The 24,686-nt window shown below is 42.8% G+C and overlaps 1 protein-coding gene across 2 annotated transcripts in view; it reads right to left on the bottom strand.

Moving 5' to 3' along the window:
- Nucleotides 1–24,686, bottom strand: part of TBC1D5 (TBC1 domain family member 5) — an 835,136-nt gene that overhangs the window by 345,151 nt on the left and 465,299 nt on the right. For both annotated transcript variants that reach the window (XM_075316666.1, XM_075316667.1), the window contains exons 6-8: nt 15,986–16,094; nt 4,333–4,422; nt 4,168–4,242 (exon numbers count right to left, since the gene is read on the bottom strand). In XM_075316666.1, coding sequence (XP_075172781.1) covers nt 4,168–4,242; nt 4,333–4,422; nt 15,986–16,094 — 274 coding nt within the window. The remainder of the gene's footprint in view (nt 1–4,167; nt 4,243–4,332; nt 4,423–15,985; nt 16,095–24,686) is intronic.

Raw genomic sequence — 24,686 nt, 5'->3', positions numbered from 1 at the left:
CTGCAGAGTGTATGTAGCAGAGCTGTGTATTTATGTTGCAGAGGTGTGTGTATATACAGTGGAGCAGAGTGTGCATGTACTGTGTATGCAGCAGTGTTGTGCGTATCCAAATAGTCTGTATGTTCTTCCCGTGTTTGCGTGGGTTTCTTCTGGGTTCTCCGGTTTCCTCCCACACTCTAAAGACATACTGATAGGGAATTTAGATTGTGAGCCCCAATGGGGACAGTGATGAGGTCTGTAAAGCGCTATGGAATTAATCCCTGCACTTGTTTACACCACAAGGGAACTTTTAAATAGTCGGAAATCTGATTTTCCTATTTTCTGCAGTGTAATCCTGGTGAGCATCATATAATAAGTTGCATCCTATAATCTGAAAAATACGGTATTCACTATTCTATGGAAAGAGAATAACTTGTGATTTTGGAATATCACCAAAAATTGTATATGTTGCTCCACTAAAATTGCTGAATAGAATAAGCGTAAAGCTACACAGCAATGTGTAAATGTAAGATATCTCAGATTGTGAATGGGGGACCTCTTCTATTAGCTAAAAACTCCTATACAAAGTATTTATTTGAAAGCTCAGTTACCTAAGCCAGAAAACTCAATTAAAGGAGTTTTCCGACATAAACTCAAAAAATTTTGGTGAGCTGATCTGTGCTGTATTGTTATATAAAACACCCCTACATTGTTATTTTTGTTCTCTAACTTTTGTTCCTCTTGAATTATCCCTTTATTCTCTGCAGCTCTTGTTTACATTCAGCTCCAGCAAACTGACCTCTTCCTGTGCTAAACCTCCCAGTCAGAGCTGGCACCGCCCGGCCTCAGTGTCCAGCCTCACCCCCTGCACAAACATTCCCTGTCAGTATTCTGCCCCAGCACCTGACCTGTTATCACTCTAGCATTGGAAATAACAGCCCCCCCCCCACATACATACACACACACACACACACACACACACACATCGGGCTCTGCACCCCACACCATATCGGGCTCTGCACCCCACACACACATAGGGCTCTGCACCCCACACCACATCGGGCTCTGCACCCCACACCACATCGGACTCTGCACCCCACACACACATCGGGCTCTGAATCCCACACACATAGGGCTCTGCACCCCAAACACACATAGGGCTCTGTACCCCACACACATAGGGCTCTGCACCCACACACACATCAGGCTCTGCACCCCACACACACATCAGGCTCTGAAACCCTCCCACCACACACACACACACACACACACACACACACACAGAGCGCTCTGTACCAACCCCCCCCCACATCGTTCAGCACAGACAACCCCCCCACCATCGTTCTGTACCGACCCCTACCCCTATAGGGAACACATGTAGGCTACATTCATATGATCGTTCCGCTTTTGCGGTTCGCAAAAAACGGTCTGTTTTTTTCACGGATGCATCCGTGTGGCATCAGTGTGACATCCGTTCTGTTCCGTATACGGTCCGTGTGTCATCCGTGTGCCTTCCGCTTTTTTTGCAGACCGCAAAAAACGGAAGCAGCAACAAAGATAAATAGATGAGTAGATATAGAGATGGATAGATAGATATAGACAGAGAGATAGAGGGATGAATGAATGAATGAACAGGGGATAGATAGATGAGAAAGACATATATAATGTCCTACCTCCTGCATATTCTAAGCTGGCACCCTTTTGTGACTTTCATGTGGCACTAAAGGGTGCTTAGCCTTGTATTTAGCCAAAAAATAAATAAATAATTAAAAAAAAAACAACATGTGGGGTCCCCCATATCTTTTGTAGCGAGCTAGGGTAAAGCAGACGACTGCAGCTTGCAAACCACAGATGGCACCTTCACCTTGGCTGGTAATCCAAAACAGAGGGCACCCCACGCTGTTATTTTAAATTAAATAAATAATTTAAAGCAAAAAACACGGGGTCCCCCCCAAATTGGATCACCAGCCAAGGTAAAGCTGACAGCTGTGGTCTGGTATTCTCAGAATAGGGAGGTCCACTGTTATTGGACACTCCCCAGCCTAAAAATAGCAGGCTACAGCCGCCCCAGAAGTGGCGCATCCATTAGATGTGCCAATCCTGGCGCTTTGCCCCAACTCATCCCATTGCCTGGTGGGTTGGCAAATGGGGTAATATATGGGGTTGATGCCAGATGTGTAATGTCACCTGGCATCAGGCCCTGGGGTTAGTGATGTCAAACATCTATCAGATACCCGACATCACAAACCCAGTCAGTAATAAAAAAAAAAAAAAAAAAAGACAACAAAAAAAGTTTTATTTGAAAAAACACTCCCCAACACATTCCCTCTTTCACCAATTTATTGAAAAGAATAATCAAATCTGGGTCCAGCGTAATCCAATAAGGGGGTCCCACAACGATCCATACCATAGTCACTGTCCTAGTCAATGCAGAACAGAATGTTCCCCATTGGCTGGGAGAGTACTGCAGTGACCTGAGCTAACATCATGAGGTCAGCCCAGGTCACTGCAGGGGATGACAAGCGCTGCTGTCAGGAGGTTAGATGAGATCATTACCTGATGTGATGATCTTCTGCACTCCTGACGTCATCGATGTCAATGACTTCCATTGCCCGCCGCGTTCTCAGCAGTATCACAGGAGCCCGTGACGTCACCGCTAGTGACAGTCTCGGGCGGCCCGCGAGACTTGATGTGAGAACGCGGCGGGCATAGAAGGCAGTGACAGCGCTCACGTCAGGAGTGCAGGAGATCGTCACAGCAGGTAATGATCTCATCTAATCTCCTGACAGCAGCGCTCGTCATCCCCGCGGCTGCCCGCACTGCAATGCACTGCGCTCATTCTCATCAGTGCTTTCAATGTATCGGCATCTGTGATATCGATACATTTGAATGTGCGATGCTGGCGGTGACACTGTGGGCAGCCGCCGCCAGGCCCCTCCCCTCAGCTCACGGGTCCCATAGCAGTGTCGGGGGAGGTTGCGGGGAGAGTATGTGTGTGGGGAAATGTGTAAAATGGTGCAGGGTAGGGGGGCGGGGACTCCACGCACTGTACCCGCCCAGCAGAGCGGCAACATGCTGTTCCCAGATTTGCATGTCAACATGGTCCTGCCCATGTTGACATGAAATGACCGGAAGCAGCAAAATCGCGGCAGGAGCGGTCACATGACCGCTCTAAGCCTGGGGAGAGGGGCTGACAGTAGGGCAGGTAAGTGGTCACTATCTGCTTACCTGTCCCAATGTAGCCGAATAGGGAAATAATACAAAAAGTCAAAATAAGCCGTATAACCCCTTTAACTGTTTTTTTATGCAACAACTCTCTGCACTGCAGGATGATTTGGAGGACTCACCAAATGGAAATCAAGTAAAGAGAATCTGTCACTAGGTTTTTGCCACCTTACCTGAGAGCAGCATAACGTAGAGGGAGAGATTCTGATTCCAGTGATGTGTCACTTACTCGGCTGCTTAGTGTAGTATTGATAAAAATCACTGTTTAATCAGCAGTAGATTACCATCAGAGGACTACTTGGCGTGCTGCCAGGTAGTCCAGCACATTCATCAGCTCTATATAACTGCTAGATCTGCATCAGAGAAAACATGGATTTTATCAAAATGACTGCAAACAGCTCAAAAAGTGACACATCGCTGGAATCAGGCTCTCGGTCTGTACATTATGCTGCCCTCAGATGGCGCAGTAAAAACCTGGTGTAAGATTCCTTTTAAAAGGGAACCTGTTGGCAAAATTTTTCAAATCTAAGCGGTTGTATGGTGTTTATCCCCAAATAAAAATATAATCTTTTGCTTCAGTCATGAAAGTATTCTGGCATAAAGCCATATGCAAATCAGGCTGGAGTTGCAATGGAGGCGTGTCAATCCGCTATAGCAGATTAAATGCACTGATACGCCGCAAGTGTACATCTAGCCTAATTTGCATATGGCTTATAAGCTTGAATTCTAATGTTTGACTCCGAATCGCTAAGAAAACCATCACTTTTATTTGGGAACAAGCACCTATTTAGCCACAGCACTACTTCTACATGTAATAATGTGCTGGCAGGTTCCTTTTACCTTGGTATTTTGGGAGACGGTTCAGCGAGGGCAGTTGCACTATCACTTTATAAGAGATTTTACTGATGCTACAAATGAAGTATTGTGTTGGGTTCCATTTTTTTGAGACTGACGTGTACTTACCCCCTCATCCTGTGACAATGGATTATTTATCATTAGATCCTGCTGTCCGGCAGCTTTCCTTGGATTTGTAATATGCTAAAATAAGACAAACACAGTAACATTACATTTGTCTCAATCAGACACCGTTTCAAAACAGCGCAGGATAATAGTGAAAATATCACTTACTATTTCCTTAATCTTTTTATACCACGTTCTTAACTCTGCCGTTTTACTTATCCATTGGCTTCTGTCTTGGGGTAAAACATTTAGAAACAGCTGCCAATAAAAAATGGAAATATGTTACAAACAAGCTTAGGAAAGGACATTGATTATCAAGGGAAAAACGTAATACATTGAGAATAAAAAGGCAGGAGCATGAAAAAAAGCAAACAGAAGCCATACAGATAATAAGATTGATAGGTGGCACTCCAGGGCGGCTCACGAAAACTTCATCCAAAATGAAAGACGATTCATAATGAGAAGCTTAAGAGAGAAGACAACGACCCAAAAGCAAGAACAGGTCAAGATGATGAGTGATTTATATTGACACAATATATTTCTGAACGTAAAACAAGTAAGATCCAACTTGTCTAGACCAGTAGAATGACACCTGTGCACCGAGGTGCCGTCCTGTGCGGTCTCCAGCAATAGTGGTAATACTATATAGTGCATATGCCCGATACAGCGTAGTCCCACTATGCCCAATTTTTGTGATCTGCAGTATCAGGCAGCAAGGGATTTGGCACACAGGTAAGCACCATTCTCCAATCAGCTTGTGGATGGTGGATTGTTGGACCTGAACAGATGATACATTACAGAAATTCTACTAAGGATAGTTGCACAGTAGCTCAGTGGTTAGCATTGCAGTCTTGCAGCGCTGGGGTCCTGGGCTTAAATCCCACCAACGACAACGTCTGCAAGGAGTCTGTATACTTCAAGTGAATTAGAGGAACTTGGTTCACTGTTCACTAAACTGCGCTTTTTCAGCTCGCACAAAATCTATGTGACAACAGTAGTGGCTGCGTAAATCTCCAAGCAGATCCTTGCAGTCTCGGCGTGCTCATTCAAAAGTACAGAAGTATCCAATATGAAAATAGAAGAATTGAAGGCACTCACCAGTATATGCTGTGCAGGAATTGCTTTATTTGACGGGTATAGTGTTCCCTTCCCTCCCCACCAACCTTTCCATGTAACCTCCACCGAAAAATAAAGCAATTCCTGGCACAACGTATACCAATGATGGCAAGGAGTATATATGATCTCCCTGTGTTTGCGTAGGTTTCTTCTGGGTTCTCCGGTTTCCTCCCACACTCCAAAGACATACAGATAGGGAATTTAGATTGTGAGTCCCAATGAGGACAGTGCTGCTGATACATGTAAAGTGCTGTGGAATATGTTAGGGCTATATAATAAAGATTATTATTATTATTACATTACAGCCATTAAAGGGGGGGTTCACTACTCTGCAATAGTGGCCACATCCCTGTACAACTGATAGGGAAGGCTTTTTTCAAATACCTTGTTCAGCCAAAAATACCTCTGAGTGGCAATATTGCGGTCCGCTCATCCCCATGTAGTGACCCCCGGGTTCCATGACCTCTGAGATCTGGTGATGTCACGTCAACTTTCAGTTGACCTGACATCACCGAGGCGGGCCCCAGTCTTCCTGAGTGACTGTACTGTCCAGCCCAGCATCCCACGTGCACATGCTCCTTCACAGTAGAGCGCCGCAAGCAGGAGCGATGCTGGGCTGTGACGAGCGGTGAAACGCTGTCCACAGCCCAGTTACTTAGGAAGACTGGGGCCCGTCTCGGTGATGTCGGGTCAACTGGAAGGTGACGTGACATCACCGGACACCAGAGGTCATGGAGCCAGGGTAAAGTTTGTGGGGATGAGTGGACCGCAATAGCGCCGCTCACGAGCAGAATTGGCTGATCAAGGTATTTAGACAAAAGCCTTCCCTATCAGTTTTATAGAGATGTGGCCACTATTGCAGAGTAGTGAATCAACTCTTTAGTGTGTATTGAAACTGGATTACTCTTATATACAATTAGATCCAGAAATTTGTGATTTAGGCTCTGAATGCTGCTATGTTTTATTATGCAATTAAAGTGAAGACTTTCAGGTTTGATTAAAGGGGTTGAAAAAAAATATCCTTTAGGAACAACAACCAGTTTTTCTACGTTTCTTCCTTTCAGAAGCTCAAAAGTAATTGGACAGATTTACTTTACCGTAACTAAAATGTTCATTTTTAATACTTTGTAGAGAATCCTTCATAGGCAATAACTGCCTGAAGTCTGGAAGCTATGGACGTCACCAAACGTTGGCTTTCCTCCTTTGTGATGCTTTTCCGGCCTTTATTACTGCTGACTTCAGTTGTTGCTTATTTGTGGGTCTTTCTGACTTAAAATTTGTCTTAAGCATGTGAAACGCATGCTCGATGGTGTTGAGATCTGGTGATTGACTCGGACATTGCTCCACTTGTTTGCCTTAACGAATCATTACATGCTTTGTACATCATGGATCATCTCCCTGCCTTTGATGCTGGCTTGCACACCGAGCCTGCATTTTTCCCTGCATATGTCGGCTGATTTAATCAGCTAACATGTTCCACTAACAGCAGCAGGCTGTCAATCTCTGACAGTGTGATTTAACATATGCTGGCAGGGAGGCGCGCTGTTCTGACCCCTTATCAGTGCGCCTGCGATTCGATTGCTGGATACTGATGAGTTGTCATGACAGTCAGGGGATCTGTTGAAGATCCCCGTTTCTATAATCTCAGTACTCCTGTGAAAGCCAGCTTGTGAACGGCATTCATAGGAAACTGATTTCTTGCTGTACATTGGACAAGTGATCAGACAATTGCAGGTTCAAGTTCCACAAGGGGACTATTAAATACAGTACAAAATAGAATTTCATTTTTTTTTAAAAAATAAGAAAAAAAATTTAAGTTCAAATCATCCTCCTTTTACCACATTAAAAATTAATAAAAAATACAGATATTTGGTAACGCTGTGTTGGTAAAACTGTGATCTATCAAAATATAAAATAAATCTAATCGATAAATAGCGTAAGGAGAAAAAAAATCAAAACACCAGAACTCCAGTTTTTCATCCTCCGCAACAACAACAAAAAACTGTTATAACAGACAATCAAAATATTATATATAGCCCAAAATAATATCAATAAAACGTCAGTTCAGTTCACAAAAAAAATAAGTCCTCACACAGCCCCAGATCCCAAAAATTGAAAATAGTATGGCTCTCAGAATGTCGTGACACAAGAAAGATTTTTTTTTTCTTCAAAATTTCAGAATTTTTTTTCACTACTTAACTAAAAGAAAACCTTCACATGTTTGGTATCTATGTAATCATACTGGCTTGTAGAATCATACGGTCAGGTAAGTTCTATGTTAAGGTAAATGCTGTGAATAAAAAATAAAAAAAACAATTTCAGAATTTCATTTTTTTTGCCATTTCGGTACACTTGGAATTTTTTTCCCTGCTTACCATTACATCATATGGTAAAATAAATGGTGTCATTCAAAAATAAAACTGAACCAGCAAAAAAAACATCCCTATGATGGCAATATTGAAGGAAAATGAAAAAGTTATGGCTGTTGGAATAAGGGAGGGAAAAAAACGAAAGCACAAAAATGAAAAATTGCGCAGCACTTAAGGGGTTAAAAAATCCTCCTGGGGGGCTTTTGCATTATGTTTTGGGTCACTGTCCATCTGTAATGTAAAGCGCCATCCAATCAACCTCGCTGCATTTGGTTGAATCTGAGCAGAAGTATCGCCCTGTACACTTCAGAGTTCATCTCCCTGCTTCTGTCCACAGTCATATCAGAATCAAACACTAGTAACTCAGTGGCAGTGGAAGCCAGGCATGCCCGGCCATCACACTGCCTCCACCATGTTTTACAGAGGAAGAGGTGTGCTTTGGATCATGAGTTCCAAGCCTTCTTCGTACTTCCCATTATTTTGGTACAGGTTATAGTTTCTTCTGTCCAAAGAATGCTTTTCAAGAACTGGGCTGGCTTCTTTAGATGTTTTTTTTCGCAGAGTCTAATTTGGCCTTTCTATTTTGAAGGCTGATTAATGGTTTGCACCTTCTGGTGAAACCTCCGTATTTCCTCTCACGAGGTCTTCTCTTTATGGTAGACTCAGACACTGAAACACCTACTTCCTGGAGAGTGTTCTTCACTTGAGTGGATGTTGTGAAGGGTTTTTACTTCACCATGAAAAGGATTCTGCGATAATCCATCACTATTGTCAAATGTGAATTTCCACGCTCTTTTTTAATATAATTTACCAAACTGTTGATTTGGCCATTCCTAACATTTCTGCTCTCTCTCTCTGATAGATTTCTTCTTTTTATTTCAGCCTAATGATGGTCTGTTGCTCTTCCACTGAGAGCTTACTTTGACCACATGCTATGGGTTCACAGCAACAGCTTCCAAATGCCACACTTGGAATCAGCTCCAGACCTTTTACCTGCTTAATTTATGACGGATTAACAAAGGAGTAGCCAATGCAGCCCATTAAAGAGCTTTTTACATCTGTCCAATTACTAATGGTCCTTTAAAGAAGAAGAAGCGGTAATTCCTAAGTCCTTACTCTAATTGGTTATATAACTGTATCTTGAATATGTTTTGGTAGACAGATAACATGCCAAACTAGTGTCACTGTCCAAATATTTCAGGACCTAATGTATGTATGGGAATCCCATCTATGAAATCCGTGTCTAGCAACGTGCACTCTTCCCTAGAGGATAAATGGGCTCCATATTTGTGAATACAGATGAATTAATGACTGAACTGACAGTGTGACTTACAGTAGTCTTTTTTTTATAGAGTTAACATGTTAACGCTAATGTTCAGGCACTGCTTGACTGTGGTGTTCTCTAAGTGCCGTCTGCAGTGTGATCTCACTAATAAGTATTCCTCCCCTTTGATAACGCTCAGTTAGACATCTTGTATAATCACTGCCGGCAGTCAGAATGTTTTACTGCCCTCACATCACATGTTCTGCAGCGATAGGTATTTTTGGAATAATAAATTTAGATCTTAGAAATATTAGTGTTCGGAGAATTGGGAAATTAATCAAACTTAATTCATTTAAAAGATTGTTTGTGCCGTAATTTATGGTCTTTGCTAAAGTACACAGTTGTATGTATTTTTTTTTCTTGTCTCAGTCTTATAAAGAAACCACGTGTCTTAACACTCAATATCTAATCATTTATGAAGCAAGTGTGAAGTGGTACGCCGTCCTTCAGAAAACAATGTACATGATGATATTTATATCTGAATTGATGTAAACTAGGAGGAAATAATACAAGTCAAGAACAATAATTAGTTGTAATATCAACACACCGAAAAAGACCACCGAAAAAGAAATATTTTAAAATGGCTCAGACCAGATAAAAAAATTATTCAAGAAGTAATAGGTAAAAAAAAATAGTAATTTTAATTTTATCCTCACAGCCCCACTCACCATATGATGAGCCCTAACTACATTCTCCCACACAGCAGCATGATGCCCTCAGATCAGCAACACACAGTATGATGCCCTCAACAGTAAATGTCCCCCAACGCAGTATGATGCACAAACAGTACAATCACCCAGACACAGTATAATATCAGCAAGACACAGTATAATATCGCCAAGACACAGTATAATGCTCCCCACTATACATCCCCAACACACAGTGTGATGCAAACAGTACATTCCCCAACACACACAGCGTGATACTCTCACATTCCCTCCAGTAACAGCATTGTGCTGCCACAGCCCCCCACACAGTATGTTGCCACATAACAGATCCTCACAAAGTATTATGCTCCCCACACACTATGATGCTCCCCACACACTATGATGCCCCCACATCCCACAGACACAGTATAATGCCCCTTCACAGTAATCCCTCTCGCACATAGTATGATGTGACCAATCATACATTCTCAAACACACTGCATGATGCTTCCACATTCTCCCTCACACACAGTATGATGCTGCCATATTCCCCACACACTTTATGATGCTTCCACAGTATGATGCCACTCACAGCCCCCTATACAGTATGATTCCCCCATATTCCCCACACACAGTATGATACCTCCACTGCCCAACACACAAAATGTTATCCACTGCCCCACACACAACATGAGTTTATTTTTGCACACAGTATGATGCCTTCACAGTACTTCCCCCCCAAACACAGTATGATTCCCCACATACAATATGATGCCCCACAATACATTGTCTCAAAGACAGAGAGATTCCCCCACATTTCCACACACAGTATTATGCCCCTAAGTATATTCCTTAACACATGATGCCTTAAAGTGGTGTTACACATGGAGACGATGACGTTGCTGCTAAGTCACCATTTTCTGTGACGTAGCAGCGACATCCCGTCGCTGTCGCTGTGTGTGACATCCAGCAACGACCTGGCCCCTGCTGTGAGGTCGCCGGTCATTGCTGAATGTCCTACTTCATTTTTTGCTCGTCGCTCTCCCGCTGTGAAGCACACATCGCTGTGTGTGACAGCGAGAGAGCAACGAACTGAAGGGGCAGGGAGCCGGCGGCTGACAGCCTGCGGTAATCTGTAACCAAGGTAAACATCGGGTAACCAAGAAGCCTTTTCCTTGGTTACCCGATATTTACCTTAGTTACTAGCGTCCGCTGCTCTCACGCTGCCAGTGCCGGCTCCCTGCTCACGTAGCCGGAGTACACATCGGGTAATTAACCCAATGTGTACTCTGGCTAGGAGTGCAGGGAACAGGGAGCCGGCACTGGCAGCGTGAGAGCGGCGGACGCTAGTAACTAAGGTAAATATCAGGTAACCAAGAGAAGTGCTTTCCTTGGTTACCCGATATTCACCTTAGTTACGCATCCACGCGTCGCTGCTGGCTGGGGGCTGGTCACTGGTCGCTGGTGAGATCTGCCTGTTTGACAGCTCACCAGCGACCATGTAACGACGCAGCAGCGATCCTGATAAGGTCAGATCGCTGGTTGTGATCGCTGCTGCGTCGCTACGTGTGACACCACCTTTACAGTATATCTCTCCCCCACAGCATGATGCCTCACATTACATCCCCCCCCACAGAGTATGAAACCACCACAGTAGATTCTTCCTCACAGTACATTCCCCACACACAGAACAATGCCCTCACAGCCTTGACACACAGCATGATGCCCTCACAAAGCATTACTTGGCTCCTACAAAATAGGACGCCTCCACTGTACATTTTCCAAACACAGTATAATATCCCCAGACACAGTAAAGTGCCCACCTCATTCCTCTCTCTCACAGTAGGATCCTCTCTCTCACATTAGTCCCCAAAACCTTGTTTGAGGCCCTCAAACTTCCTACAAAAGTATCATATCACCCAACCCAACCAACTGTGATTGCCCCATAACCTCACCACACAGTATGATGCACCCACAACTCACCACTAACTGAAATCTCCAGAGCTGCTTAAACAGTATAATGCCCCCACATCTCCAACACAGTATGATGTCCCCTCAGTAAACATACACACAGTCACATATTTCACACTTGTCTATTACATCTCTGCGTGCTGCTCCAGTGTTAATGAATAGGTCTACGCAAATCCTGCCTTCAGATCAAGTGACATTGTCAAAGGTCCTTGCAGGATATTCAGGGTCACCCTAGACAAAATGGTGAAGCAAGGACTTGTCGGCACCATGCCTCACCATTACATTCAACTATATCTGAGCTCCTGGGACACCTTCCCTAAGTCAGGACTGTCTTGCTGGATCTCAGATGGTTGGGAGATATGGATCAATGATGAAAAAAATGCACATATGCAGTTTAAAGTGCACTGAAGAATAGACTATATTAAAAACTTACTGGTAGTATACAATCTATGTCAGTGCTGAAGGCACAAAAACTAACCAGCACCTCCTAAGAATGAAGCAAATGTGAATAGGTGCAAGTTGCTGTGACTATAATATACACAAACCACAGAGTGAAGCAGCTGACTGTATGCGTCAAGATAGATGCAAACATTGAAAGTGTGTAATTTAAACTACAATACTGCTATCTAGAATATACAATATATATAATATAAAGGTACTTAGTAGGCAAATAGGCCAATTTATGTGCCAACCAGCCACAATAAGGAGATCTTTCCTTCATGGGACCCTAACCACTTCTATCAGACATGTCTAAATGTGCTTTTCATGCTTTCCTGTGGAAACACACTAAAAACACATGTGCATTTTTTACCTGAAGATTTTCCTCATCTCATTCAATTCTATAGGGAAAGTCTGTAAATAAAACGCATATTTACGGCAGGTGAAATTGTTGCGGATTTCAAAAAAGCACCACATTATAGTGGGCAGGAGAATTCTATAACTCCCATTCACTTTTCTAGAACTGTAATTTAATACGCTTTTTATGCTCCGTTTTTATCACAGGGAAAATACACAGTGACAAATCTCACCAAGTACTGGTCGAGGGAACTTAGCCTGGGGAGCCTAACCTTAACTTTAGACATCCATTTCTTATGTACGTGTTTTATTCATGCTTTTTACACATAAAAAATTACTTATTGTTGTTTTTGGGGACCATGTGTCTGCAAAAATCACAGGAAAATGTCCGGTTTCGATCTGCATCGTGGATCAAGATTACCTATACAAGTGTAAGGGTATGTGAAATTCACTGACTGCACACCGATGACAACCATGTGCTGTCTGTGGTTTATAATGTCATGTGTAGGAGAAACTTTATCATTTATTTCTTCATTTTTTCATTATTTAAAATCACTGATGACACTGATGGTAAAAACTGCGGTACTAACCAAACACTAATGACATGTTTTTAAATTACCACTGGATACTACCTGCCCTGTAAATTTGTAATCTTTTGGTCCTAGAAATTCATGATTGATTGAAATGTTTAAGGTTCCTCCAAAAGAAAGGTCACCTTGTTGTGGCTAGTGGGAACACACAAATTGACCAATCTGTGCACTAAGTACCTTTATTTTACAAGTATACTCTAGATAGTAGTAATGGAGTTGTGTCACCAACATTCATTAAAGGTGTATTTCCATCTCCAAAATCCTATCCCAATATGTAGTAGTAACAATAATAATAGCAATACCCTCCAATTAGAAATGTACTGTAGTGCTCCTGATATAGCCATGTCTCTTACCTCATGTGCAGGGCATAGCAGCAGGTATCCATGGTTATGTCCACTTATATAGTGACAGTTAGTTAGTTGCTTGTGGTCATAATTGTGGGATACCTAGGCTGCAATGTCCCGCACATGAGGTAAGAGACACGGCTATATCAGGTGAAATATACTACATTTCTAACTGGAGGTATCTGCTAATAATATTATTACACCTACAACATATTGGGATAGGATCTTGGAGATGGGACTAGCCTTTTAAATCACAACAACCCATCAAGACCAATGGGTGGACAGAGAAAGCCAGTCCCTCTGCCTATCTGCCTAGAAGCTGCAGTCACTTTTGCCCCATCCTTACAACTCTAGCTAAGTTCTATCATATATAACCTTTGAATATCGGGAAAGGGGTAAAAGGTTTTCTAGGATAAACAAAAAATTAGCTAAAAGGCAATAAATCTTATAAAATAACCATTACTATCCTGATCACTCGCCTGTAGCTCCGGTGACTTTGGTTTGGTGCTCCATATTTGTCTATGTTTACCTCCATACCTTGGTCACATGACATCTGCCCACATGACCAAAGCAGCCAATCACACTGAGATGACACTATGGTGAGCAGCCAAAGACCGCTGAGGCCAGTGATTGGCTGCAGCAGTTATGTTCAGAACATGTATCTACTACATAGATGTAAATAAAGTGAGAGTGACTGGGGAGGCTGGAGTGACAGCTAATTACTGTAAGTGATGTTGGTTTGCTCTTTTCTGCCGTTTATTGTCTTTAGCCAAAATTCTGGTGATCCAGAAAACCCCCTAGAAAGTGATGTCATTACAGAATTGCTGTATATAATGAACATTTGGGACATCTTTAGCCCTGTCTGTGTGAGAACAAATATCATCCATACAGCTAGTAATGTGTAAAAATCCAGATATTATGGATTGTGGGCTTCTATGGTGATTTTCTTAAAGAGGATCTGTGAGCAGACACATTTGTAGATTCTAGTATAACCTATGGAGAACAATTCTGAAGCATCTTTCCTTAGAGCTGTGCATTGGGCTGATGCCCCATTATTTTTCCTGAAAATCTATGAATAATTTGTAACTCAGGGTAACTATTCTCTTTGAATAGGGATTATTCCTACACATCACACACTATGTAGGGATGTGCCTTATTGACAAGAGGAATGGTTATACACAGCTGTCAGGTTACTTACACATTTCCAGGAGGAATAATAATAAAGAAACTGCACTATCCAGTCTAAGTTCTAAGGGTCCGCATACACAATCGATATCTGTTGGCCGATAGTTCCGCTGGTAGCTATAAATCCTGACTCCTCCATACACATTAAATAGCTGAATGCCAAAAGATAACCAACTATCTTTCCCGTCTTTCCCATACCCAAGGAAGCACTGCTCAGCAAGTGCTCCTGTGCTGTCTACGAGAGAGCCCCTGCTAGACTGCCCTGGCAGTGGCTTATCTCATGAGAACAAAATGGTTGGTAGACCGAAATCAAACATGACAGATCCACATCACTCCCAACATCACTTGTCATTTGTCGTTAAAAGTCAAAAGGCCCCTACAGTAGCGTAGCTACCGGGGGGCAGAAGGTGCAGTCACCCCAGGCCCCGTGCTCTTCAGGGGCCCAGCTGGAGCTACGCTACTGTTAACTACATTGGTGTACATAGCGAGCAGATATAGTTAATCTCTGCGGTAGTGCCAGGGAGTCACGATCTCGCTGCATTGCCACTGATGACAGTACACATGCAGGACATCAAAGTCCCACCGTGGTGACGTCATCAGGCCTCCATCTCCATTAGACTGTTTGTCAAGCATGCCAATATGGGCAGGTTCAGTCAATATTAGTCAAATGTGCATGCGAGCCTAAAGAAAAGAGGTCCTTTTTTGAAGCCTCCTTGACTAGTAATATCCCATCCAATCCCTAAAAGCAAGGGATTTCACAAGAGATTAGCCTTTGCCTATGCTTGTGTTCAGTAGTTTCTTACAGATAACTGCCACCATCAGTGACCAAAAAAATAAACTTTTCAGTGTGAAAAAAAGAAAAACATTGTCTTTCATCTTGAAACATTGCTAGGATAAAAACAAAACTGCAGCGATAATCCAACCTTAAAAAGATTTAATAAAGTAGGCCCTGAGTTGTGTGGAAAGCCATCCGTCCTGCTCCGCAGCGGTAATTGTATGTTATCAGCGGTGTTTATTTAAGAGGATGAGCATAATGAAAAGTCAGAAATTGCCCCTCGTCAGCATGTCTGGGATACAGGATAACAGGATATGCAAAGTGTTATTAAGTATGACGGAAAGTGGCATGACTCCGATGGTTTGTGGCGTGCCCTTGTATAAACAATGGATGAACCTCCCACCACAATACAACAGGGATAGACGAGGATATCAGAAAACGTAACCAGTTGTGTCTCCACTGAATAAACATTAAAAGGAATACAATGTTTATCCTTCTTTTCCTCTAAAATCATTACAAAAAGAAGCTCTGTATAATTTCTACCCCCTTCAAAAAATAAAATCCGGCACATAATAATAAAGGATTCAGAAACAGTAGATTTAGTCGCCTGGAAAATCCTATGACTGCATCAGTAATCTTCAGGCGCATCAGGTAAAATGTTGATACATTGCAACCGCAAACTATAAATAAATATTTTCTCCTTACCTTCCAGCAAACACTCCGGAACCTGCTGCTTCTCAGCTGCCCATTAATCCCTCTCAGACGGATCGCTGCCAAATAATTGCTGTTTACAAAAAGTTCTTCCCATTCTTTGCTATGGAGGTAAATAACACAGATGTAGAATATTTAGGAAACATATCGCAGGAGCGCTCCGACTTCACACGCTGCTTTAATACCGGCCACATTTGTAACACTTTATTCTTAAATTTTGAATTGTTATTTATTTATTTGCAATGATTTTTATTCACGCACAGTTTACAAAACGCATGGATGTCTTTTTTGGACACATTTCGTCTCAGGATTTAATGAATATGTAGATCGCTATAATTATGCCAGCTACTGAAATTCGTAATGCCTATGGAGGCCATTCCATTTTCTCTAAAATGTTGGTACCGCAGTTCAGTGAATAAACAAGAAAAATGAATATTAATACGGCCACATCCATATTTCCGTACACAGAAAGGAGAGAAAAGCACTGGCAGAATTATCTGAGAGGCACCGGAGCTAATAACTATTAGGCTCCTCCATAAAATATTTGCTTTTAAATTGACTTTTTTTTTTGTCTAGCCTTAATGATAGACTGGGCTGTTAAACATAATAGAGGACCGCATTACTTAACCGGTAGTGCTATTACCACCGGAACGGCTTACACTTATTTCTACATGAACAGCTTTAAATTTTTAACAGGTGCAGGCAATATTTAAATAAAAAAGCATCAAAAAAATGAAAAAAAGACAAAAAAAAAAAGCCTGACTGTATAAACTGTTAGGGAAGGCAAGCTTGAGCACCTTGCAGTACCTATGGCTGACTAGATAAACAACCTAAATATGCCTCCCAGGCTTAGACACACAAGGGGCCTAACACCTGTGCCTCATTAATATACAAGTAAATCTGCTCTACTGGGAAACGATTGGAAATTAATTGTCCCAAACCATTTACAGAGTTTGAACAAAAGAATTTCACTTGGCTTCTTCTCCGTCGTTCTGTGAATCAAACGCCATGAATGACACATCATCGGCTCGAGAACAATAGGCGGTGACCCGACGAGATGATGCTTGTTACAATTAGCAGACACAAACAAGGTCATTTTAAAATAACAGAATAATTGAAGATGGGTTGTAATTTTTTTTTACAGGATAAGATTTTTTGATGTATAAAAAAATGCAATACTCCAATAACAACCATACCAATACTGCAATCAACATTGCAATTTACCTCTAATTAAAAATGCTTTTCATTTTCAAGAACAATATTGAAGGTTGCCCAATGCTTAGGTTACCGGCTACCACTGCTGTCCATAAGTAGTGGTCAGGGTCCTAGTCAAGGAGTGCAGCACATGCAAGCTCTTGGATTTAAAGCTTGCCAGAGCTGCTCTGAAGATGCCAGATGCTGGTTCCAGCCATCTCCTCCAATACAGAGGAGGCAAAGCTGCCTCTTCTTGCATCATTGCAGAGTTTACATTTTGGATCAGTGGCTTAAAAGGGTTGTCCACTCATTCCCCTTGTTCACCCCCGTAAAAATAAATAAGCCTGAACTCACCTCCAGTGAGGCCGCGGTTCCGGTGATGTCTGGAGTCATGTTCCCGAGGGCCCACATGACATTGTTATGACACGTGAGCCCCGTGAGCGTCCAGCGTCTGTCTCCTCACCATCAGATCAGACATTTGAGCAGGAAGTGAGCACTGCGCTGACTTCCTGCTCAAACATCCAAAAGCAGGAAGAAGGAAGCTGGCACTGATTGGTCGCAAGGCCCAAGTGTCATCACAATGTCACGTGGCCCCAGGAACACAGCTTCAGACATCGCTGGAACTGCAGCCACACCAGATGAGTATAGGCTTATTTATTTTTATGCGGGCAAACAAGGGGAATGAGTAGATGTTGTCCAAGTAGTGGGCAATCCCTTTAACCATTCTGCTGGACAGAATTGTCAGATATCAGGGGTGCACCAATTTCCCCAACCAAGGAGTCCAGGGATTTTTGTGCTCCTGTGGACAGAACATAAGACAATCCATTTACAGTCTGGCAAAATGCTTCAGAAGAAAGAACACTGGGGTACAGATATAATTAACAATGTATATCACATAAAATGAAGGCAACACAGGCTGAAATTGAGCCATGCATGCAATTTGGGTAAATCTTGTTACATTTGTTAGTACTGGTGATGAGCGGCCCGGTCTGTAAAAGACCAGATCTGCGTGGTTTCAAACGCACCCGGACCTGGGATTCCAGATCTTGATCCGGATCCGGCACTGGGGAAATTAAAGGGAACCAATAACCAGGATTTTTGTATATAAGCTAAAATATACTGGCACTATCAGGCTGATTCTCTACATACCTGTAGTGGTCAGCTCGGATGTTTAGGTTTTGAAATCCAAAAAGGTAAAGTTTATAAAATTAGCTGCTTGTTGAGTGGCAGTTGCAATGGAACAGATCATATATTCATAGTTATCCCCTCCCCCTGTTAGAATTAGCATAAGTTTTATACAAACGATTCACTTTGTTGCAGGACCTGTGTGATGTCATACCCATGTGACCTGGTATCCAGGATGTGGCGAAAAAAACGGATCCGTTGCATAAGTTTTTCCATGCGGCCCGTCCAATTTTTGACGGATGCGGCTTGATACTGAGCATGCGCAGTACAAAAAACCGCCGGCCGCCGGATGCGTTTTTGCCGCAGGACGCCGCATCCAGCGTCCATAGGCTTGTATTGTGAATCGCGCCACATCGCGCCGGATCCGGAGCGATGCGGTTTTTTCGCTGCACCAAAAATGTGCCAGGCAACGTTCCATCCGGCCGCCGCGTGGGCTAAATATGCCGCATCCGGCAAAAAACAGACGCAACGCAAGGCCATGCGGCACAATACGGCGCTAATGCAAGTCTATGCGGGAAAAAAATGCAACCGGCAGCAAAAAAAAAACGGTTGCGTTTTTCTGCAGAGCGCCATATTGTGCCGCACGGCAAAAAACGGATGTGTGAAAGCAGCCTTTGTTGGCTGAGACCTCGTCCCTTCTGGTCACATGGGTATGACCTCACACAGGTCTTGCAACAAAGTGAATCGTTTGTATAATTATTATGCTAATTATAACAAACAGTGTGAGTGATGTCACCACTAATCGCTGCTCAATCTCTGCCTTTGCAGATAGAGCACGCAGTCATTGTTCTTTGGCTGCGTGCTATAATTTCAGCTGTAGCAGAGCTGAATCGTCGGTGGACCTCGTGTGGATTAAGTCGGACCTGCGGGGAGTGTTTTGGGGTTAATAAAGTGGTGAAAGAGGGGTTTTTTTTGTCTTTTATACCAAATAAAGAATTTTTTCGATGTTTGTGTTTATTTACTTTCACTTGCAGATTAGTGATAGAGGGGTGTCTCATAGATGCCTGCCATTACTAATCTAGAGCTTAGTGGCAGCTGTGGGCTGTTATTTTTAGGCTGGGTCTCCCTAGCCTGAGAATATCAGCCATCAGCTGTCGAGCTTTATCTTGGCTGGGTATCAAAATTGAGGGGAACGCATGCCATTTTTTAAAAATTATTTATTTAAATAATAATACTTTAAAAAAAGCCAAATGCGGTTTCTCCGATTTTGATACACGGCCAAGATAAGACAATTTATTTATTTATTTTTATACTAAGCTAGATGCACACAGCACATCTGATTGGAAGCAGTCAGATGACACTCGGTGTGGGAGCGCATCTGACTGCAAGCAATCACAGGCGTTGGTGGGTGGGGTAAGCAGTACATATGAAATGAGCATAATGCGAAGCCCCGGAAGTGAATGCTCGGCCTGGAAGCAGCTAACAGCCATGCCAATGTCTCGGTAAGTACAGCGCACCTGCTCTCATCCCCCTATCCTTTCTACCACCATTTTTAATCGCCGGATTCTGGTCTCTATAGACCTATATGGGGACCGGAATCCGTCCCGAAACCAGATTTTAGAAACCGGATAACCGGTTATCTGCGAGTCTGCTCATAATTAATAAAGTTAATATATCTTTTATGCTTATGTCACCTCTTGGCAGGCTTTACTTTACACGAATATCTACTGCCAAAATATTGAACACAATGAATACATTTTGAACATTTTTATACAATTTTACAGAAGTGTATAAAGCAAATAATGCATATTAAGTGCCGCCCCAATGAATGAAACCTAAGATATTTCCTGCATTCACCAAAGCATATATAAAATCTTTGTTTAAGATAAATACATGGAATTTCTTTTTAAAACCATACAAGTGATGCACATTGCATCATTTAAAACACATTGCGGGTGGTTTCATAGCAACAAACAACATGACAGGTTTTCTTTAATCTAATTAATATAAAAAAACATTAAATCCAGCTGTTTTTGTATTAGGGTACCTTCACACTTTAGCGATGCAGCAGCGATCCCACCAGCGATCTGACCTGGTCAGGATCGCTGCTGCATCGCTACATGGTCGCTGGTGAGCTGTCAAACAGGCAGATCTCACCAGCGACCAGTGACCAGCCAGCAGCGACGTGCAAGCGACGCTGCGCTTGCATGGAGCCGGCGTCTGGAAGCTGCGGACACTGGTAACTAAGGTAAACATCGGGTATGGTTACCCGATGTTTACCTAAGGCTGCTTTCACACCTCCGGTTTCTGGAATGCGGCACACTCCGGCACTTTGCAGGAAAATCGCAACTGGTTTTTTTTGCTGCCGGTTGCGTTTTTTCTGCATAGACTTTAATCAGTGCCGCATTGTGCCGCATGGCCTTGCGTTCCATCCGGTTTTTGCCGCATGCGGCAGATTTAGCCGATGCGGCGGCCGGATGGAACGTTGGCTAGCACGTTTTTTCGTGCGGCAAAAAAAAACCACATCGCGCCGCATTTGGCCGATGCGGCGCATTTTTCAATGCATGCCTATGGCGGCCGGATGCGGCGCGATGTGGCAAAAACCGCATCTGGCCGCCGCATACGGTTTTTGCCACTGCGCATGCTCAGTAGCATGCCGCAAGCGGCAAAAACCGGACGGGCCGCAAAGGAAAAACTTATGCAAAGGATGCGGTGTTTTCACCGCATCCGTTGCATAGCTTGCACAGCCGGATTGAGCCGCACAGCTCAAGCCGGATGTGTGAAAGCAGCCTTAGTTACCAGCTCACACCACTTAACTTAGCGTGTGCAGGGAGCAGGAGCCGGCACTGGCAGCGTGAGAGCTGCAGAGGCTGGTAACGAAGGTAAATATCGGGTAACCACCTTGGTTACCCGATGTTTACCTTGGTTACAGCTTACCGCAGGCTGTCAGACGCCGGCTCCTGCTCCCTTCACATTCAGGATTGTTGCTCTCTCGCTGTCACACACAGCGATGTGTGCTTATCAGCGGGAGAGCAACAATAAAAAAAACGAACCAGCACTGTGTGTAACGAGCAGCGATCTCACAGCAGGGGCCAGATCGCTGCTCAGTGTCACACACAGCGAGATCGCTAATGAGGTCACAAAAAACGTGACTCAGCAGCGATCTCAGTAGCGATCTCGCTGTGTGTGAAGTACCCCTTAGTTGGGCTTGGAATTCACTGACCGATATGTATGACAAGATCGGATTAAAGAGATTGATCACACAAAAAGGGCGATCCAACTTAGCAAAATATTTAAAAAACCAGCTTCTATTGTTCCCGAGGCACAGGGGTTCCTATTGTTGGGTAACTGCAAGTACCATGGCACATGACACTTAGCAAGTAAATAAAAACCGGAGAACTGCAGGAGGGCCAAGGAGGATAGAGGAGGTGAACAGTACTATTTTATTATTTAGAATATACACAGTTGTATTAAAAAAACATCAATAAGATGGAAAATCCCTTTAAATGTTGCTGTTGGGTTATACCATATCCCTCTGCATATTAATTAAGCTAAATTAAGCTACAGCTAAGAAAACAACTACCAGTAACTTTTTACATTCTTTTATGACATGGTAGATAGTTTTTTTTATATTGATGACTGTGGTCAATTGTGGAACATCTGTAACTTGGTATTCTGGTTGTCATCTTCCTAAATACACTAGTTTGTTCTTATCATTAAAGTATATTATTTACTTTCCACCTACATCCATACAATTCCAAATCTTTATCAAGCAACATTTGTTCCCATTTCAATAACATTGTTGGGTATTTAATTTCTCTTATTAGAAGGAACGAGAAATGAGTCATCTTCCGCACACTATACTCCTGATATTCCAGAACAGTACATTTTCTAGTCATTTTATCAACAGCCAAATGAAATATACTGCTTACTGTATCTGAATATTAAAAGGAACCTGACAGCAGATACATGCAGGGCTGATCTACAGGTATCAGGCACTGGCTGCATTTCAGCCATGTATGTTTGACTCTGATATGCTGCAGAATTTACAAAAAAAACAAAAAACATACTTTACAAGCCGCTGATGACCGAACCACATGGGAGACTAGCCGGACTGGTGGTTCTCAGCGGCTTCTCCCTGCCAGTGACTGACTGACAGGTCTTGTCCTGTATGCATCTATAGTGGAGGGGTGAGGAGAAGTTGCCAGGGAGCCACCTATCCTGTGAGGTTCAGTTCCCAGCGGCTTTTATATGTTTTTCTTTAAAAATCTGAAGAGTTTCAGAGTCAAACATACTGAAATTTTGCAACCAGCGTCTAATTCATACTGCCCTAGAACAGTACTTTGTGCACTTTACCTTCAGTATAACTTTTGGGTTTAAGCCATCTAGGGTAGAATGATAGCATTCAGTACCTTCTTAACGAATGTCATACCCATCGAAGATAAAATATCAAGACTGTAATGCTAAGTATGTACATTTTACGCTCTGCAAATCTGGTCTAGAGAAGCAGAGGTCATTTCAGCCAATGAAACACAGAAGAATGTTCCTTTAGGTTTTCCGGAATAAGCTTATTAAGACACTTATAAGCCTCTCAATAGGACACAGTATTCTTAACGGTCTTCTTCCTTTTACCACAATATTTTATAAATACATTTTTGAAATTCTCCAAGATTTAATATTTGGGAGAAATGCCCTAAAACAACAAGTTTATGGAAATTCCTTTCTTGATCATTCCACGGGTTAGCACAGAAGAAAGGAAGTATAATGTCCTGAGATTTGTGAAAATAATTAACGCCTCGAGGTGGAAAATGATAGTTTAAAGATAAGCTTGTCACACAACACCTTGAAAGGTTCCTGCACTGACAGTTCCTGAATCTCACTGATTCTACAGTCAGAAGTTATGGGTACTAGATAGCAATAAAGGTAAGAAGTCTGTTAGACACACTAATGGTTCAAAACAAAAAAGGACAGAGCAGACAGACTTCGAATAAGATTCAGGGAAGGTAGAAGGTTCCTAATCAAAGGACAATTTTGCCATTTTCACTTAGGGGTGTACTCACTTTAGTTGCCAGCAGTTTAGACATTAATGGCTGTGAGTTAAGTTATTTAGAAAGCACACCAAATTTACACTGTTAAGGCCGCTTTACACGCTACGACACCGCTCAAGCGATCTCGTTGGGGTCACGTAATTTGTGACGCACATCCAGCGATTTTGAATCGTTGCAAAAACGTTCAAAATCGCAAATCGGTGACATGGGGGTCCATTCCCAATTATCATTGCTACTGCAGGTACAATGTTGTTCGTCATTTCTGCGGCAGCACACATCGCTATGTGTGACACCGCAGGAACGAGGAACCACACCTTACCTGCGTCCACCGGCAATCTCATCTCCGCCCCTCCGCTTTGATTGGGCGGCCGCTTAGTGACGTTGCTGTGACGCCAAACGAACGGCCCCCTTAGAAAGGAGGCGGTTCGGCGGTCACAGCGACGTTGCTATGCAGGTAAGTATGTGTGACAGGTCCGCGCGATGTTGTGCGCCACGGGCAGCGATTTGCCCGTGACGCACAACCGATGGGGGCAGGTACGCACACTAGCGAGATCGCAGAGTGTAAAGCGGCCCTTATACATGCTTTACACTGACTACTTTATATTATATCAAAGTGTCATATATTCAGTGTTGCTCCATGAAGAGATCTAATAAAATATTTACAAAAATGTGAGGAGTGTATTCACTATTGTGAGATACTGTATGTCTAGTACAAAAATGACAAATTCTGGAACAGCCATTGTTTAGCCAGGGTAAAAAAACCTTGTCATCTAAACTCGGGGGAATAAAGTGGATTACCCAAGATGTGTTAACATAGAGCTGGCTAGGTACAGGCTAGTACAGACCCAAAGGTGGGATATGTTTTAAGTACGGTAATTTAATCATAGATGGATCCAACCAGGGAGTCACAATGAGAGGGATATTCAAAAAGCTTTGCTCAATCCTTACTTTTCCAGTATGATTCCTACACCAGTCCAGGATTCTAAAGAGGTGAGGGGTTATATAGTAGGATCTGAAATTGGGCAATACTTTACCCTCAGAGGACTTATTCAATATGGCTCTTCTGATATGAGGGGGTGAAGGACAAGGGTACCCCAATAGGAAGAGCATGAATTATACATAAAGTATCCAGGGAAAGAAAGATCATTTTAAATACTGCGCTTCTACGAAACCACATGAAGGCAATCCTCGTAAATCTCGAGCAGTTCTCCTATACCAATTGGAAACGTCTAGGTAAATTAAACAAGTATGTCAAGTTTATATCTCTTGGTAATAGATCTCCAAATATTTTAGAGAGGACTTTGTAAAGGCGCTAAAGTTGATAAGGT

This window comes from Anomaloglossus baeobatrachus, chromosome 6 (assembly GCF_048569485.1).
Source record: "Anomaloglossus baeobatrachus isolate aAnoBae1 chromosome 6, aAnoBae1.hap1, whole genome shotgun sequence".
Classification (NCBI taxonomy): Eukaryota; Metazoa; Chordata; class Amphibia; order Anura; family Aromobatidae; genus Anomaloglossus; species Anomaloglossus baeobatrachus.
The sequence above is the reverse complement of the archived record's forward strand: the minus strand, read 5'-3'. Positions and strand labels throughout refer to the sequence as shown.